Below are 17126 nucleotides of genomic sequence, written 5' to 3'. Positions count from 1 at the left end.
CATCTGCCTTTAAATATAATTTTCAGACCATTTCTTCATTCAGAAATTATATTATTTACTTAAAATCCTAAATTTGGAGTGTGGCATATGCCTGTAATCCCAGAATTCAGAAGGCTGAGGACAAGGGTTATGAGTTCTAGTCCAGCCTGTGCTACAAGTTGAGATTCTCTCTCAAAAGACAAAAATAAAAAGACCAACAGGTAAAAGAGTAAATTAAAGCCATGTTAGAGACTACACAGCGCGGCAGCACAAAGGGACAATTACGTGACATAGAGAAAGATGCAAAGGGCACCAGGCCAGAGTTCCCCTCAGAGAGCCGACAGCCTTGGAATCTGTTATTTCTCTTGGAAGCTGTTATAACTTGGGGAGAAAGATGGTGGCAAAAGTAGTTGGTGGGAGTGGGGGCAAATCCAATGACTTCTAAGTCCTTTAATAGTAAGCTGTGATCCAAGCGCTAGAGAGTTGAGGGAAGTTTAGCTCCTCCTCCTCCCCCTCCTGCTGCTGCAACCCTGCTCATAGCACATGAGGGCTCACCACTCAGCTCTGTCCCTGCTCATAGCACAGAAGGGCTCACCACTCAGCTCTGTCCCCACACACCCACTCTCCTGCCTCCTGGGGTGCCTGTTATATTCAGATATGAACTTTCCAGAAACTTGATCATGTTACAGGCATTTTCCTGTATGATGAGTCCCCCAGTGCTAGTCATGAACAAGTAAGTTCTACAGAGGCTGGTATTATTTATTAAAACAAAACAAAACAAAACAAAAAAAAACCCCAAAAAACAGAAATAGTGGCTCAATATCCAGAAATAGGACACATGTGGCCAAAAGGAGGTAAGCTGTACCTCTGTTAAACCCGTGGGCTACTCCCAGGTCCCCAGCTACATGGCATATGGCCTTTCTTCAGCCATGCCAATCAAGCACATTTAGAGACTTGACTGAGGCTTTGGCTTGACATGATTTGATACACAGACCCAAATCCAGGTACCGCCCACCCTCCACCTCCCACCTCAGGTACCTCTTCCTTTCTACCATTTTAGCCTCCATACCCTGATCAACTGAGAAGGCCATCGAAGGGCAAGAAGGATGGGAATGTCAGAAGGATGGGATGGTATTTACTTTTCTGTTTTTAGAACTGTGGGGATGTAGCTAGGCATTGGTGGTACACACCTTTAATCTCAGCACAGAGGCAGGTGGATCTCTCTGAGTTCAAGGCCAGCCTGGTCTACAAAGTGAGGACAGCCACTCAGGACAGCCAGAGACACACAGAGAAGTCCTGTCTCAAAAAACAAAAACAACAAACCCAAACAAGCAGACAAAAAGAATTGTGGGGATGTTAGAGATATGCTAGTTGGATTTTTCTTGAAACTAGTTTCAATGACTACATGAATCAACTCCTGCTGGACTGAATTATACTTTATAAATATGGGTTGAACACTATCTTTTGAAATGAAAGTGCCCAGATCGAAATACCCTGTGATCTTCCTGAGAGAACGGCACAATCCTTGAGGAAAAGGCCATCTTTGTGTAGAACAAATGGACCAAGGGAATTCTGCTTTCCTCTCTGCCTCTTCTTTACCCAGTCACTGCCAAATGACATGTTTTATCATTTTAAGGCTTTGGCTCAGCAGAATGAGCAAAGAGCCCATTCTTCTGGTCTTCACCGTTTCCCCTGCATTAAAGCAGCCTACGCTGGAGGGCAGTGACAGTGGGAGCAGTGGACCCACAGGGCTGACTCTGCCTGCAGCCATCAGTATTCCAACTGTTCTAAGAAAGAGAGATCTCTGAAGTCCTTCATTATCTCTGTCCCAACAGGCTGGATCCCTGGGATATGGAGTCTCACCAGCTAAGGCTCAGCTGTGCTTTCCCACGGTGGTGTATGTGGGTGTTCAACTCAGTCTGGGTCTAAGACCCTCACCTCTGACAGGGTTTACAGCCCCCAACCACAGGGGCTCAGATTCTCTCATTTTGGGGCCTGCTCGGGTTCTTCTACCATTGGATCCCTGACTTTGCCATTACAGCCAAGCCTTGGTACCAGGCAGCCAGAGAGACCCCCATGGGGGCTCTCACCCACCTGGCCATCGACCATCGTCCGCCGCCACTTCTTTCTACTGTGAGATGCCCTTCTGACAGCCCCTGCTCTTGCAGACGCCATGAGACCTTACCACCTTTATGCAGATGAGAAGTCAGGAGTGGCCACGGGAGTTCTAACCCAACAGGCTGGGCCTTTGAATCGGGCTGTCGCCTTTTTACCCCAACAGCTGGACCTCACCGTCTGTGGATGGCAACCATGCCTGAGAGCTCTGGCAGCAGCAGCTGAACTCACTCAGGAGGCTCTCAAGATCACCCTGTCCAGACCAATCACGGTATATTCTACCCACCACCTCTCAGACCTTCTGAGTCATTCCTCTCTCTCTCCTTGGGCCTTCACTTACTGTTTCTAGAAAACCCCCAAATTACTTTGGTCTCCAGTACTGCCCTAAACCCCACAACTTTCCTTCCTGTTCCCTCCCACTCTGGTACCTCCTCTCACTCTTGCCCAGAGGCTGTAGAGGCCTTAAACTCACCTCAGCCAGGTCTTCTAGACCAGCCACTTAGAAATCCCCAACTCACCCTGTTTGTTGATAGAAATTCCCTTATAGACAAATCAGGAAACCACCAGGCAGCGTATGCAGTGGTCACTTCCACTAACACAGTTGAAGTGACTGACTGCCAATGGGAGCCTCCTCACAAAAGGCCGAATTAATTGCCTTGACTAGGGCACTCCAAATAGCCAAGGGCCAATGGGCTAATATCTATACTGACTCTAAATATGCCTTCTTAATAGCCCATACCCATTCTGCACTCTGGAAGGAAAGGGGCTTCCTTACTACCAAGGGACTCCCATAGTTAACGGACCCCTTGTAGTAGACAACCTCTTGAAGGCCCTCTAGCTCCCTGCAGAAGTATCCATTATTCACTGTAAGGGACACCAATCCTCCAAGGACCCAGTGGCCTTAGGCAATGCCAAGGCTGAGCCAGTGGCCCAGGGGCCTCCAGCTCCTTTGACTACACAGAACATATTTTGTTCTTGACTCCCTCCTATCAGCCCTGTTACCAACCAAGCTCATAAAAAGGGGATCATAGCCGGGCGGTGGTGGCGCACGCCTTTAATCCCAGCACTCGGGAGGCAGAGGCAGGCGGATCTCTGTGAGTACGAGACCAGCCTGGTCTACAAGAGCTAGTTCCAGGACAGGCTCCAAAACCACAGAGAAACCCTGTCTCGAAAAACCAAAAAAAAAAAAAAAAGGGGGGGGGGGTCATAAATACAAAGGATTGAAGGTTCTACTTAAATAACTGTCTCATCCTTCCTCAAGACCAGGTATTGTCAATCATTTCAGACATCTCCAGACCTTACACATAGGCCCCAAAGCTTTGTTCCATTTCTTAGAGCCCCTCTTTGACCCCACCCATCTCTGAGATCGTATTTCACAGTTTGGCTCCTTCTGCCAGACCTGTGCCCAGGCCAATCCACAGGGGGCTCTCCATATACGTCAGCTTCTGCATCAGCTTCGTGGACATCAACCGGGTGAAGATTGGCAGGTTGATTTCACCCATATGCCTACTCATAAAAAGCTCCGTTATCTCCTAACACTTGAGGGTACTTTTACAGGGTGGATAGAAGCGTTTCTGGCCTCCAGGGAAATGGCAGATGTGGTGGCTCAGGTACTCCTGGACCACATCATTCCTCGGTTTGGTGTCCCATGGACCACACAGACGGACAATGGGCCAGCCTTCACTTCCAGGGTCATGGAGCTTATGTCAGAAGCTCTCAACATCTCCTGGAAATTCCATATCCCCTACCGCCCACAATCCTCGGGAAAGGTGGAGAGGGCCAATGGACTCATCAAACAACAGCTAACCGAGCTCTCCATTGAACTCAGCCACCTGCGTCCTCATCGCCCTCAAGGAGCAGATGTCTGACGTCTCCAGGATGGCAGTAAACCAGATGCCTCTCCAGCCACACCTCTCGCTGAGCGTGAGCCCGCCAACTCCTAGCTCTCCCCTCTCCTACGTCACCCATGTCCGCGGGAAGTAGCCAGGCGGAAGCCAGCGTCCCTTTATCCAAAGCGAGTCTGAAATGTTTGGTCGGAAGCATCACCTCAACTCCCTTGCACCCCTTTATACAAAGAGTCTGGAATATTTAGTCGGGGGCTTCACCCCAGGCCCCTGACATCCATCTTTGGAATGCTGGGCAGAAAGCTCCATTTCTAGCTCCCTTCCCTGGGAGCTGCCTCAGCCCAGACTTCACCTCCGAGAAAGCCTGCCAAACAGTGGCCCCTCCCCAGGGAGGGTCAAGACCACTCCCACAGGCTATTTAAACTGCCCCCCAGAGAATGGCCACATGGTCTCCCCCTTTCCCTCTCAGGTGGTCGTTTGGGTTTTCCTCCCCCACCACCTCCGTATTTTCCCAGGGGTCACCCAGAAGTGCTGGCACCCATTAAAGCTGGGTATCTTTTAATTCAGTCTGATTTGGTCTGGTTGGGATTATTTGCGTCGGCGGAAAGGTTTGTTGACCAGAAAATCCTTAACAGTGACAAAGGTTTATAATCCCTGAGCTAGAAAGGTGGAGACAAGAGGATCTCATGGCTCTGCCCAGAGAGCCTTGACTAACCCATCAGTCCCAGGTTCCAGCTAGAGATCCAGGCTCAGCAAACAAGGTGCGTGGCAACCTTGGGAGCAACAACACCCAAGTTGACCTTCAGCTTCCACTCATAAAGGACATATGTGCACATGCACATACACATATATGCACACCTATGAACACATGCTCATACATATATTCTGCATACCTATGAACACATGCACATATCCACACACACATGAATACACATATACATAAGCACAAAAGGTTGAAGAGACTGAGTTATGGATCATCATTAAAAACACAATAGATACTGTGAACTGAAGAGCTGTGGGCCCTATGTGACCAGTTACTATCATTTTTCAGAGAAATTGAGGCCAAATAATACCAAATATGGGACTTTTCATTGAGCTTACCCACTTGGGAAACACCCGGAAATGGTATGCCATGGAACTGGGTGTTCCTAGTACTTGAGAACTCCACAAGAGAAGTGGAAGCCCCTAACCCATGACACCTTTCTTTGCACTCACTACTGAAACCCAGCAACAGGAGTTAACCTGTTCTAAGCCATCAGAGGGTGTGTCAGCCTTACTCTGGCAAGCAGGAATATCGCAGTACTTCCAGTAGACGCCGTCCTCATGCTCCGCCACATAGCACCAGGGGCTCACGTCTCCATCTGGATTTCTGTTGGGAATAAGGACACACTGATGATCCACCTGGCCCATTTAGCTTTACAGAACTGTTTCCTGTCGCTTCTAATGACTGCTGTGCATTTCAATGTCATCTCTCATCAGGAAGGAAAACCTAAGTCGGCCACAGTGGCGCAGGACTGTAATCACAACACCCAAGAAGCTGAGATAAACAAAATAATAATGAAACTACAGACAATATAATCCTCTGAAGTTGGAAAAGGCATATTTAAGGAAATCTCAGGTCTAAAGAATGTTTGTTCCTAGGTGTTAAGACTACTGGCAATTTTAGTTTGTTTTTTCTTTTCTGATTTTAGTTTCTACCTTCTTCAATAATGACTACCCCAAGTGTACAGTTTCTAAACAGCCAAATAAACTCACATAACACAATGTCAGCTGGCAAGCCTACTCAGCCTAGGCTGGCTACCTCACACATGACAGAAGTGGTCTCCTCCATCACCATACAGACTTCACAGAGGCTTCTCAGTCAGGACCTGACTTCTAACATGGTAATCATGTTTTTTTAAAGACTTATTTCCATGTTCCCAAGTGAGAGAAGCTTGGAGTAAATGACCTGCAAGGTCATTTTGGTGCAGAGATGTCATCTCAGTAAAGGGTGGTGCTTGTGAAGCAGTTCAACAATGACAGGGCGGCTACAGAGAGACAAGCTCACCTCTCTTCACCCCTTCTCAAGCCTCCTTTATTTAGGCTCAGAATACTGGAAACCTGACACTCCAGTTAGGCAGGAAATGGACATGAGGACCCCCTTCCAACACTCCCACCCCAGCAAGCTCGGCAGCAGGCTTATGGGCCTGAGCAGACAAGCCCATTGTGTGGCCTAGAGATAAGCTTCCCAGGCACAAAGGATTCTTTTCTTTTTTGTGCCCAAAGGCAGGTGTGAGAGGCGACTCTGCTCTTCCCTGGGCCTGCCTCCCCCTCTAATCCAGATACTTCAGACCCAGCCAGGAGAAGCCTGTTCCCATCACTGGAAAGCGGGTAGACATCTCAGATGAGATGGATCTGAAAAGTCGCACAAGACAAACATGGTGTCAGATATCAGCTGAGAAATCAAAGTGGCAGAGCTTGTACAAAGCCCTTCTTTAAACAGTATTTCACCAGCATCTTCCTCCCTCTGTCCCGAGTTCAGCTTTGATGTAGTATTGGGTAAAACCCCTAGACAACAAGTGTTTACTATCAACGTGAAAGCCATTCTGAAAAGCGTCGAACAGCTTAATAAAGAGCAGGCAGACCCATCCTTACTTCTCTGCAGCGCTAAAGCAAAAAGCCTGGGCTCTGATGTGATATTATCAACATGAGAGAGAGGTTCAGCCTCTCTCCTTTTGAAGTATAAACTGGTAATTCAGGTCTGGTACATTCCATCAAACCAGAGGGCTGTAGTCCAAGGAGTTAAGTGAAAAGGTACTGGGGGAAGGTGCTCACAGCCCTCAGGTACCAGCCCTCGGTATGCTTACAGACACACTCCTGTGAGCAGACATGTGCACTCAGCTAGTAAAATGTTGTTTTTCTCTCATTGGAAATTTAAAATTTACCTTAGAGTCAAATTTAAAATAGCTCTTCTGAGTTTTGGGAATGCTTTGTAACAGGGTAAACCAACCTACCAGGAGATACTTCAGGGACAGCACAGTGGAGAGCATTTCCCCAGCATTGCCAAGAAAAGCAAAGCAAAAACACCTTAGACAACAAGTGGCCATATGTTAGAGGAAGGGGATGGAGCAGATGGAGCAACACTGGGGTTTGTGCGTGTACGCATGGTCACCTGTCTGTGCACGCTCATGTATGTGCGCATGATCAAGTGTGTGTGAATGCATGTTCATGTGAATGCGTGTGCAAGAGTGAACATTTGGAGACCAGAAGTCAACCTTGGGTGTCATTCTTTAGGCGCTGTTCATCTTTTTTTTTTAATTTTGAGGCAGGGTTTCTCTCACTGGCCTGAACCTTGCCTGGTGGCAAGCCAGAGTCGCAGGGACCTGCCTGTCTCTGCCTCCCACTGTTGAGATGACAAGAGCACAACCACACGGAACTCTTTTTGTTTTAGGGTTGTCTGTCTGTTTGTTTTCCAAGACAGGGTTTCTCTGTGTAACAGCCCTGGCTGCCCTGGAATTGCTTTGTACAACAGGCTGGTCTTGATCTTACAGAGATATACTCTGCCTCCTGAGTGCTGGGATCAAAGATGTATGCCACCACCACCTGGTACAGAGCTTTTTTTTAATATGGGTTCTGAAGAATCAAAGCCCGATCTTTGAGCAAGCACTTTACCAAGTTATCTCCCTAGCATTTGTTTTAAACATTCACTTACTTATCTGCAGTAAGTCTGTGCAGACTTGTGAGTGAGCATGTGCCATGGCACACATACAGAGTTGGTCCTTTCTTTCTGTCATTGGGTTCAGGGTATTGGAGTGAGGTCATCAAGCATGACAGCAAGCACCTTTCCCCACTAAACCACCTGAGCAGACTGTAAGCTTTGATGTATACAAAATATTAATATGCAGAACTTTGAAGATAGTGAAAAATTGATTAATGAGCCTAAGTAGCACTAACCATAAAACACAAAGGACAGGGACTGGAGAGGTGGCTCAGAGGTTAAAAGCACGCACTGTTCTCCAGGTGGATCTGGAGTCCAGTTCCCAAAATCCATCTCAGGTAGCTCACAGCCCTCTGAAACTCCGGCTACGGGGGTTTGGGCACTTCTTGCCTTCTGTGGCACCTGCACTTGTGTACAGACCCATGAAAACACATTAGACACAATTTAAAATAAGAAAATACATCTTTAAAAATTACAAATGACAGCAGAGTGGAAAGATGGCACACATAACACTTGGAGATGTTGCCAGGCAGGGCTCATGACTATCCAAACACTAAATAACGCTTTTACTTTGTTTGATTTAGGTTTTTGAGACAGAATCTTACATAGCCCAGGCTGGCCTCAAACTCACTATGTAGCCAAGGATGGCCTTGGACTCTTTATCTTCTTCCCAGAACCTCTCAATTGCTGAGATTACAGGCACACACACAGCCATGCCTGGCTTGTAACGAACCTGCTCTTACAGTGACACATGAAGAACCACAGCGACAGCAAACCTGGGGTAGTCCGTGGATGCAAGCTAGGATAGAAGTGATGTAAAGAGACAAGGACCACAAAGGCCTAGAGTGCTAGCTTGGGCATGCGGAGGATGGGAGGCAAACAGAGGCCCACACAATCAGAAATATATGTGTTGGCTCAGCTAGGTCAACAGTGCCGGTGATTGAGATGTTCATGTACAACAACCAGAACTGAGAGCAGGGCTCTGCAGTCGCTCTTTCTTGTCCTAATGGTGCAGGAGGCAGCCTGTGCACCTGTCCCAAGAGTGAGTAAATTCAACACATTGCTGAACCATGAGTCATGCTAGCACCGTCTCGGGTGTAAGGAGCTGAAGGTATAAACAAGGCGCTTGGATTTTTTTCCTCTAGTTTCTAAAAACTTGTAATTCTATTTTTATCTTTCTGTCTGTCCGTGTGTATGTGTGTGTACATGTGGATTTATGTATGTGGTGGTGTGAGGTTGGCTTTGGAGGCTTTCTCCTTTGATCTCTACATTTGGAGACGGCGTCTCACACTAGTCACCATGGCTCTCTAGGTAGCCAGCATGCCCCTGGAATTTCACCTCTGCCTTCGGAGCACCAGAATGCCAGGTGGGCTTTACAACAACCCAGCACTGACTTGGGTTCTCAGGATCCCAACTCTGAATCCACAGGAAGCACCTTAACCACTGGGCCATCTAGTAACTCTCTCAGTCTTAGAACCTGACCAAGGCTGGGGCTCATCTCCCAAGAAAACCATAAATATATACCTGAAGATCATGGAGTGAGATCAGAGTTCCCTGCTGGAGCCCAAAGAGGCGCATACCTGCTGCCTCGCAGCTAACATGCTGAAGAGTAGAGCTACCTGAATCCAGGAGTTCAAGCACAGCCTAGGAACATGGTAGAGGGAGGTTTGGGTCCCAGATAGCCTGAACATCTTCAGCAGCTTTGGTGAAACGCTCACTGGTGGGAGACTTACCTGAGAAAATCCTCCCAAAGAGACAAGAGTGACCAGACAGGACACAGCTCTGAAAGCCAGTATGAAAGTGAACTAAGTTAGAGAAAAGAGAGAGAAAGAGACAGAGACCAAGACAGACAGGAAGACAGAGGAAGAGACTGATTTCATCTTTATGTTTTTTATTTCTTGTGTGTGTTTCCCATCGGCAGTGACCGCAGAGGCCAAAAGAAGGTGTCGGATCCCCCAGAACTGTAGTTACCGACTATTCTGAGCGGTATTGTGGGTGCTGTGAACTGAACCTGGATCCTCTGGAAGAGCGGCCTGTGTTTGTAACTGTTGAGCCATCTCTCCTGCACTGATTAATCCATTTTAATAAGAATGATGTGGCTCTCTGAGTTGGCCAGGAGGAGACAAGAAAGCACTGCTGTTATGAGAGGGGCTGGATAGAACTGGAGGAACCAGAGATCACCCCACAGCACTACGGCCCATCTTACCTGCAATAGTTATGCTCACCCAAACCACCTTCCCCGCTGGGGTACTTCAGCGTGTTGTATGGATGCTGGAATGTCTCGTTCCAGAACAGACATGGCTTCCCGCCTTGCAGTGCTGTCCAGCTCTGTGTTCCCCTGTAATCTGCACCATTGGCTGTGAAACATTCTGGAAGAAGGAAAAAACAGCATACTAATTTTCTGGCAACATTTATAGTTTCCTCCCTCTCTGGTGAATGTTTTATTTGTTTTGTTTGGACCAAGCTGGAAATGGGATTGTGTTTGCTAGATCCTGGGCGGCCTGCTGGGCTGAGGGAATCTGCAAAGAGGTGCCCTGCAATGCTAGGCACTGTTGGCAGCAGGTTGTTGGGTCACTGGGGCACTCACTTCCCCTTGAAGTCTACAGGTCCCAGTGAGGACATAAACATGGAGCTGAAATGCACTGGAGCCCATGACGTGAGTCTGGAGACAAACCCCCAAATCTAGCCACGCACATGGAATTCTGGGCACTCAGAGGGGTCCCCTGCTCTCGCCAGCGTCTCTGTGTGGTAACTAGAACCAGGTCACCAGCTGTAACTGAGTGCTCCCCTACAGTCTGAAAGGCTGCTCTGACACTTGGATTTAATAAGGCCATCGGATACAGCAACGCTTTGGAATCCCAATCACACAAATCTGGGAATGACTCACATTCCCTGGTAATGAGGAACAGTCCTCCCTGCGTAGTCTGAGGTGCAACAAAACAGGGGGCAATGGAGGGCGGGGCCAGCACGCTCTCTCACCTCCTCCTGCAATGCTTTCCTAGATATGTGTTGAAAATGGTCTCAGGTCCCATTCCATGAGATGACGGATCCTCGCAGGTGCAATCATGCACTTCTAAAATCCACTTCTCCGACTCTGGGAGATGGGAGCCGAGGCTGACAGGCTTCCTCCCACATATTGTATGCATTAAATTCACAGAGGTTCATGAGAAAGGCAGAGTACAAAGAGCAATTTTTTAAAATTAGCTTAGTTGAAGCTGACAGATAGAAGCACTTCAAACACTTTTTTAAGATGTATCACTAGAACCCTGACAGTCTGGGGGAGTTCCACCGACATTCTTAGCTTTCCTCTGTTCTTCATCCTAGCACACGGCGACCTATAACTTCCGGTAATAAGGACATGATGCTGTCTCCCACTGGGCAGTGCCTGTGCCTGTTCTAGACTACCAGGCGTGCGGACAATAGGAACACAGCTCTATTCCAAAAGAAGTTTCTCTGACCACTCAGAAACTGGACATCTTCCTCCCAGTCACACCTTCCTCCTACCAGTTAGGCGCTGTGTTTTGTCTGGAACGGCACCATTTATGGGTAACTCAAATAATCTGAATCCGAGGAGACACAGAAAACCACAGCAACTTATCATGCCTGGTGCAATGTTAATATGTTAAATGTGGGTCCTCACAGACCATGAGGGCGTTAACACAAAAGTTCAAAGGAGGGCGGCTCAGCATAGAGTGACAAACACAAAACCAAAGGCTCAGCTTGGGCTCACTGTCTAAATGGCCACCATCCACACCAGTGTGCACCACACTGTTGATCACACCCCACATAGGATATGCCCCACGGTGACATTCTTTCCTTCACCAACAGCAGTTCCCGGCTGACTTCCCTTCTCAGCTTTAGAACCTCTGTTCTGGCCCCACTAGTCATGGGGGAACAGTTTAGGTCTCAGGGTTGCCTCCTCAGCTCTACCACCCACTTTCCACGCAGAACTCAAAGGTCCCGGGAGAATGAAGGTTTGTCTTGTGGGTATTTTCAAGGCCTCCCTGCTGTAAACCCAGCTCTTCCCTTAGTCACTCACTGTGGTCAAACCACACTGGTCTGCTTTTAATCCTGGGAACACACTTCCCCATTTCCTGCCCAAATGTTCTTCCTCTAATATTTCTAGTTGCAAGATAAACACTGCCTCCTCAGAAGCCCCTCTCATCTCTGCCTCTCTTTGCCTCCTTCCTCTGTCTGGCCCACTAGGGATACACATACGTCCAGCCTAAGCCCAGATTCCACACACTCATCTCTTCCCTTCATCACTCCCTGAAACCATTCACACAGCATTCTAATCGTGTTCGGTATTCTAAACAATCGAAAGATGACTTAAAATACACGAAGGGATGCACATGAGACGTACAAAACAAGAATGTGAGTATCTGCATTGCGGAGTCCTCAGAGGACCCGAACAAATACTGCACAGATACCAAGGGGCAGCTACATTTGAAGGGATGGGAGGAGGGGATAATATATGTGTGGTATGTTCCACATTAGAGCCTTATTCCAACCTAGGCAATTCTGTTGCCCAATCAATCTTGGAGTCACAAGACTAGATTCTTTTTATTTATTTACTTATTTATTTTAAGAAGATTGGTATTTATTTATTTTTGTTTTGTTTTGTTTTTTTGATTTTCAAGACAGGGTTTCTCTATGTAGCCATGGCTAGCCTAGAACTTGCTCTGTACACCAGGCTGGCCTCAAACTCAGAGATCTGCCTGCCTCTGCTTCCTGAACACTGTGATTAAAGGTGTGTGCCACCACTAACGGCCTTATTTTTTTGTTTTTTAAGGACTAGATGATTCTATGAATATCAGGCCAACCTCTGTCTGACCTATCTAATCTTATACATCAAAACATAATGTTGCAGGGTTGGGTGTGGTGGCACACAGTGTCCAGAGGCAGAGGAAGCTAGCCTAGTGTACATAGAGCATTTCAGGCCAGCCAGAGCTACTAGCGAGACTGCCTCAAAACAAAAACAAACAAAAATACATTATGTTATCTACCTTAAATATAGACAATAAAAAATAAATTTTAAAAATGGGGGGTTGGAGAGATGGCTCAGCTGTTAAGAGTGCTTGCTGCTCTTTCAGAAGACCTGAGGTCTGCTTCCAGCACCCAAATTAGGCAGCTTACAACCACCTGGAATTCCAGCTTCGGAAGATCCAATGCCCTTTCTGGCCTCTGCAGGCATCAATACATGGCACAGACTTACACACAAATAGGCCACAACCAAATCTAAAATCAAATCTAAAAGTGGCAAGAAAGCAGGGCATGGCGGAATATACCTGTAACCCCAGTACTTGGGAGATAGAGGCAGGAGGACCAGGAGTTCTGGGTCATCCTTGGCTACAGTCAGTTAAAGTCTAGCCTGGGTTACAAGGACCCTGTCTCAAACAAGCAAACAAGGAAATAAAAAGGCCAATGGCTCACAAGTCATCAAGAGCCATCAAAGTAGACTTTAACACTAATAGCCTCAGCAATACACAGCAACCTGTGGGGCACGTTCCCAAGGATTCGGATGATCTTATTTGTACCATAGAAGAATGTGCCATGAATGGGGTGGAGATGCCATTTAGCAGCAGGAATGTGCTTTTTCTGGTTCAGTTTGTTTTCCTCAGCTCTACTTTTTTTTTTTTTTTTTTTGAGACAGGGTCTCTTAGCTCAAGCTAACCTAGAGCTAACTAAGACTGGCCTTGACCACCTGATCCTCCTGCCCCTACCTCTCCAGCAATAAGGTCACAGGTGTGGTAGGTGGTTCTTGATTCCACTCTAAATAAGCATACTAGATTTTAATGATTTTTTTAAAACCAGACTTGCCTAGTGCAGGTCAATGGTGAGGAAAAGAGAAACAGTGCTAAGGACTGAAAGTTATCTATGCATCTTGACTGCAGCAGGGTATGGACCCGGCCTCCCCTCTTTTCTACTGTTATGAAACTGACAGAAGCTTTGTCTAGGTAAGCAAGGAGAGGCTAAAACAACAAAGAAAATCACATGGAGCCTTGCATATTCACATTTTCAGTAAAAGAGAACGAATGAAGGCAAGAGACCTAATGTCTACACCCCATTCATGAATTCATTCGACATTCACTCAGCCCTGACCACTGCCCAGGGCTGAGCGGATAGACTGGGGATTCTTGGCGTTCCCATGTTAACAGGGAACAGAGGTTCACAAACCCACATCAGTATCAGACAGTGGTCTGTGCTATAAAAAGAAGGATCCAGCAGGGCCTGGAGAGGAGTCGGCATCTGAGCAAAGATGTGAGGGGCTAATTGGAGAAGAGTGGGAAGAACACTGTGGGCAGGGTACAAGGTGGGCAAGCCCTGGCCAGCAGCACAGTGCCCAGAAAGCTGCTGCTCCTCCCTGATGGGTGGGGTGACTGCACCAGGACAAGCAGGGTCTCGAGGGCTACACAGACAGGCCCACACTTGAGTGCACACACAGAAAGAAGGGGGTGGGGAGGAAAGGAAGAAATGAAGCAAATTGTTCTCTGACCAAAATCCAGCTGTCAATATAAAATACACCTTCATTTATATATGCCACTTAAGTTACATAATTCAATTATTATACTTAAGAAGAAAATACAAGTCAGGCGGTGGTGGTGCATGCCTTTAACCCCAGCACTCGGGAGGCAGAGGTAGGCAGATCTCTGTGAGTTCGAGGCCACCCTGATCTACAAGAGCTAGTTCCAGGACAGCTAGGGATGTTACACTGAGAAACCTTGTCTCAAAAAACTAAAAAGAAGAAAGGAGGAGGAGGAGGAGGAGGAGGAGGAGGAGGAGGAGGAGGAGGAGGAGAAGAAGAAGAAGAAGAAGAAGAAGAAGAAGAAGAAGAAGAAGAAGAAGAAGAAGAAGAAACAAATTAATACAAGCACTGCATTTTATATTTCATGTATAAGTCAAGTGTAATGGTGTACACATTTAATCTCAGCATTCGGGGGGCAGAGGCAGGTGAGTCTCTTGAGTTTGAGGCCAGCCTGGTCTATGAAGTGAGTTCCAGGACAGTCAGGGATACACAGAGAGACCTTGTCTCAAAAAAGAAAGAGAGAGAGAGAGAAAGAGGAAGGAAGGAAGGAAGGAAGAAAGGAAAGAAGGAAGGAAGGAAGGAAGAAAAAAATAAATCCTGGTCAAAACTGCAAAGCCAGTAAGTTCTGGGCCAGAGCTATAGGCAAAGACTGTCTCATAAAGCCACAGGAAAAAAAGGAACCAAACAAAAACACAAAAAACACCTACACCAAAACTATTACAAAGGACTTAATTCACCAGAATGAACACAAGGGAAAGAGAAGAGGGCCCACGTACGTTCTCCAGGCCTTCTAGGAACCACAGGGTACTCCTAAGGTCACATTGCATACATCAAGGGAATGCGCACTGCATGAAAAGGACACCCACAGTATCACTGGGGTTCAAGAACCTCAGCCTTCTCTTCTGCCCAGTATGCTTTGTCCCAGGCTCCAAAGCAACAATGCCAACAGACCCTGGACTGAAGGCTCCCAAATTGTAAGCCCCAGATACGCCTTTCCTTCAGTTGGTGGTCTCAGACAGTAATAGGAAATTGGCTACGAGATGGACATGGTGGCCCATGCCTGTGATCCCAGCACTCAGGGCGCTGAAGCAGGAGAACCACTGTGAGTTCCAGACCAGCCCAGATACCAAGGCAAGAGCCTCTCACAGAAGCAAACCCAGTTCCTCCTCAACTACACAGCAAGTTAAAGGCTAACCTTGGCTACAGAAGACCTAACATATCACTCCAAACTACACATCACTGACAAAGAATGTTTTACTCACGGGGAATCTATGGAATTACTGATTTTAGACTAGAATTATAGTTGTATTTCCATGTGACATATATGAGAGTCCATGTTTCTTTTAATTCACCAAAACTTAAGTCTGTGTTCTGCATGGATGACTTAGCACCTCTATGGACCATGTTAGAAGTAACTGGCTAATTTTAGCCTGCTTTGAAATCAACATGAAAGCTGGGCATGGTGGCTCACACCTTTAATCTCAGTGTACAGGAGAAACAGTCAGCTCAAGGCCAGCCTTTGTCACAGAATATGTTTTTTTTTTTTAAAGAATCCTTATCATTTGGAGATAAGAACTGAAGCATACACAAATGAAATGAGATATCTGAGATTTGTTGCAAAATCCCGTAAATGCTGCGAGGGAAGCCGAGAATGAAGTAACAGTAATCACAGTTGGGAACTGTGACTCTACACAACAGGTATTTGTGGCTTTCCTGGGCTATTTTTGTACATTTCTCAATATCCCATAATAAAAAAAATGGAAGCCATCCTAAAAATCATTAAATAGCATACTGCTTTGTAATAAATATGCCTTAGCTTCTTGTCAAGAATCATAAACTCAACCAGCCAAGTTTGTAGCCATCTAGACTCCAGACGAACACTCACATATTATTTCTTGTATTACGCATTAACTTTGCAACGTGAACATAGGACAGGCTGTATTTCTTCCCAAAGTAGAGTAAGCACATAAATAATCACTATAATTTTTTAGGCATCAGTAGCTTTTCTATTAAAATACCTTTTAGAGTTTCCTTTTCATTTAAGGAGACAATGTTCTTTCTGTTTTGTTTTGTTTCTTGTTTTTTTTTCTCTTTTTTTGTTGTTTTATTAAGCTATATATTTTTCTCCACTCCTCTCCCTTCCTCTCCCCTCCCCTTCTAAACTCTCCCATGAACCCCTTGCTCCCAATTTACTCAGGAGATCTAGGAGACGATGTTCTTAAAAACAGTAACAGGGGCTGGGCGGTGGTGGTGCACACCTTTAATTCCAGCTCTCGGAAGGTAGAGGCAGGTGGATCTGTGTGAGTTCGAGGCCAGCCTGGTCTACAGAGCTAGTTCCAGGACAACCAGGGACATACAGGGTAACCCTGTATCAAAAGCAAAACAACAACAACAAAATACTAAATTATTTAAAAGACCATTCCAAGAAAAAAAGCCTATGGTAAGCACAGGACCAGAGGGTTAAATTCAAAATATGACATAGAGTGGGTCTTATTATTTGTTAAGCAAAAATTTAAAAAGGAAGCTGAGGACTGGCGAAATGACTCAGTTAGTAAAGACAATTTAATTAATCATTTAAGTTTGACACTCAGGCCGAGTAGTGGTGATGCACGCCTTTAATCCCAGCACTTGGGAGGCAGAGGCAGGTGGATCTCTGTGAGTTCGAGGCCAGCCTGGTCTACAAAGGGAGTTCCAGGACAGGCTCCAAAGCTACAGAGAGAAACCCTGTCTCAAAGAGAGAGAGAGAGAGAGAGAGAGAGAGAGAGAGAGACAGAAAAGAAAAAGAAGTTTGACACACTTCCACATGGTTGAAGGACAGAGCCAACTCCAGCAAGTTGTCATCCGACCTCCAACACGAGCATCGGCGCAGCTCAGTCTCTCTGTCTCTCTCTCACACACACACATGCACACACACACACTAAAATATAATTAATTTTTTTCTAAAATGAAGCCGGAATAAATATAC

At 46.5% G+C, this 17126-nt stretch overlaps 1 protein-coding gene across 2 annotated transcripts in view; it reads right to left on the bottom strand.

The window, feature by feature from the left end:
• Kremen1 (kringle containing transmembrane protein 1) overlaps positions 1–17126 on the bottom strand; it is a 68088-nt gene that overhangs the window by 41126 nt on the left and 9836 nt on the right. For both annotated transcript variants that reach the window (XM_041636403.1, XM_041636404.1), the window contains exons 2-3: positions 9842–10004; positions 5216–5307 (exon numbers count right to left, since the gene is read on the bottom strand). In XM_041636403.1, coding sequence (XP_041492337.1) covers positions 5216–5307; positions 9842–10004 — 255 coding nt within the window. The remainder of the gene's footprint in view (positions 1–5215; positions 5308–9841; positions 10005–17126) is intronic.

This window comes from Microtus oregoni, unplaced genomic scaffold, assembly GCF_018167655.1.
Source record: "Microtus oregoni isolate MIOR12 unplaced genomic scaffold, Mior012 000049F_ref0000343, whole genome shotgun sequence".
Classification (NCBI taxonomy): Eukaryota; Metazoa; Chordata; class Mammalia; order Rodentia; family Cricetidae; genus Microtus; species Microtus oregoni.
Note: the sequence above shows the minus strand (reverse complement) of the source record. Positions and strands in the feature narration are given on the sequence as shown.